Source organism: Arachis ipaensis, chromosome B10 (assembly GCF_000816755.2).
Source record: "Arachis ipaensis cultivar K30076 chromosome B10, Araip1.1, whole genome shotgun sequence".
In the NCBI taxonomy this organism is placed as follows: Eukaryota; Viridiplantae; Streptophyta; class Magnoliopsida; order Fabales; family Fabaceae; genus Arachis; species Arachis ipaensis.
Window position 1 is genome coordinate 606,427 of NC_029794.2, and position 2,792 is coordinate 609,218.

The 2,792-nt window shown below is 31.2% G+C and overlaps 1 protein-coding gene across 1 annotated transcript in view; it reads left to right on the plus strand.

The window, feature by feature from the left end:
* LOC107622189 (protein PIN-LIKES 7-like) overlaps positions 1,355-2,792 on the plus strand; it is an 11,407-nt gene continuing 9,969 nt past the window's right edge. Inside the window, exon 1 of the mRNA XM_016324070.2 lies at positions 1,355-1,601. Coding sequence (XP_016179556.1) covers positions 1,464-1,601 — 138 coding nt within the window. The 5' untranslated portion in view covers positions 1,355-1,463. The remainder of the gene's footprint in view (positions 1,602-2,792) is intronic.

Consider the following 2,792-nt stretch of genomic DNA (forward strand, 5'->3'; position numbering starts at 1 on the left):
ACAAAATTTTTGTTATTCTAAAAGAATTAAGTAAAAAGCACACTAAACAAGCAAAAAATACATAAGAGTAAAATCTTAGTTTATTGGCCAACGAGTTATAATTTAAATGACACCGTCTTCTCATACTCACTTAAGAAATTACGAATTTAGATCTTCTTATTTACGATTAAAAAAAAAAATCTTAGCTCATTGGGATTATGATTCTCATCGACAACTTGCATGTTTGCATAATGTGTTATCATGACTTGAGACCCACCCATGCATGTATGTGAATGATGGTACCTTTCTTCTTTTGGTACAAGTAGTATTTTTATTATGGAAACGAATTATAATTTAGATGACATCATTTTTTATTTTTATTGTACCCTATATTATTGTTGTACATGGGAGAAAAAGTTACAACCCTATCTATTTATAACGTGTAAATTCAATAACAACATAGTAGTTGTTAATTAATTGGGAGGATATAATACAAATAATTAGGATTGAAATTTTGATGGTATTTTTTCTTTCAAATTTTATTAAATTAATTAAAGAACAATTCTCTTTATTTTTACCTTCAAATTTTATTAAATTAAAGAACACCTCATTCTATGTATATATAGGAATTTTTTTTAAACGTTTAGAACACTTACATGCTTTCAAGCTCAACGAATGGTGTTTAAAAAAAAAAAAGAAAAGAATGAAAAGAAAAAGAAAAGGAAGAAGAGAGTATGTTAGCTACAATAAAAGATAAACTAATACTTTTTTTAATATTTTGAAAAAAAAATTTAAAAACTCAAAACAAAATATTTACAAATAAAACACACAAATAAACATTGATAAGTGATATCTTCACTAAAAATATGAGTAATACATTAATTCCTTGATTTCTTACTATAAAATTGTAATATTAATTATTTGGGTACCTTTCTTGTTTACTAATCATATACAAATTAAATTAAAATATCAATTTAACTAGGTATCTTTTAAAACAATAGTATAATTTATTGGACAGAGTTTTTTTAATGTAAAATTAAAAATATAAGATTCGAACTCGCAACCCCTAGGTGAGTATAAAAAGACTATATCATTTGAATTATAGCTAGTTAACAACAATTGAATTGGTTACATGAATCGTAAAACACTCTTCTCTCTTTCAACCTTGAATTTCAGGTTTCATACAATTAAACACTCTTCTCTGAATTAATTTCTGATGTTTTTTTTTTTTTTAAAAAACCCAGCAATCCTACTTTATTATTTTTTGTTGGCAATTTGTAATTAATTTTTTGAAATTTTTATCTTAGATTTATAATTTTAGCATATCATCACTAACTCTCTTTTGACATTATTATTTTTCAGTGTGCATGAAAGATCAGAGACTGCAACTATGACATTATTATAATTGAAGGAGATCATTGTTATCATCATCAGCACAAGAAAGGAGAAGCAAATAAATAATTAATAATTTTTTTATAAAAAAAATGGGTTTTTGGGAACTATTGGCGGTGGCAAGTAATCCAATTATTCAAGTCCTACTTGTGAGTGCAGTGGGAGTTTATATGGCATCTGATAAATTTGATAATTTTCTCTCAGAAAATTTTCGAAGATCATTGAATAAGGTAAGAGAGAACATGCTATCTGAATTTAATTTTCAAAGGCATTAGGGTTTCAATTTTAAATTTAATTTAGATTTAATTATTCTGTTGGTCTCTATAAATTTTTAATTAGATTTTTATATATTTTTTTTTCAATTAGATCTCTACCTTACTTTTAATTTTATAATTATGTTATTTTCATGTTAAAAATGTTAAAATTAATCGAATATATTTCTCAAAATACATGCAGTCAAAGATCTAATTAGGTTTCTAATTATAAACGCTTTTTATTTAAAAAAATATTCAATTAACTCTAATATTGTTTACACTTTGAAGAAACTAATTATAAAACTAAAAGTAGAGCAAGAACCTAGGAATGGCAAAATTCCCCGAGACGTGGGGATCCCTGCGGGGACTGCCCCGAATGGGAATCCGATTGTGGGGAATTTTTCCCGCGGGGATGGGGATGGGGGACAAAATTCCCCCGAAGCAAGCGCGGGGACCGAGCGGGGATCCCCGCCCCGTCCCCGCTATTCCCCGAAATTTATAAATTCCTTGAATTATCCTTAATAGTTTATTTCTCACATATGTTTTTTAATCATTTCTCACACACACATATATATAGAATCCCAAAACTCCTAATCTTTATTTGCATAACCCTTTTTCAATTCAGAGATCCCTAAGGCTGCCCATACTCTATCCAACCTCTCTGCAGCCACCCCATCGTCACCCTTCTCACCGCATCGTCACACCTCACCGTGCCATCATCCTTACTGCGTCGTAATTTCTATTTGCGGCGTTCCTTTTTGTAACTCTGCCGTCATGTCCATTCTCTTCTTTGTTGCCGCGTCTCCCACCTCGTCCACTGCCTTTTCCTTTGACTCGTCGTTGCGTCTCCCCATTGCGTTATTTCGAAAGAAGTCACCATCATGTCATTTAGACTTTTTGTATAAAATCTTGCAGTTTTTGTAAAGAGATACTTGCAGCTCTATTCATATGGAAATTAATAATTAGTTAGAACTATTATGTAGATGGGAAATTGGGTCCCCGCGGAAAATGAGAATGGAGAGCAATATTCCCCCACAGCGGAGAATGGGGCGGGGATGGGAGCAAATTTGAAGGCGGGGATGGGGAGCAGGGAGGCATCCCTGCCTCCGCCCTGCCCCATTGACATCCTACAAGAACCCAATTAAAAAAAAAAAGTGTAAGAACCAT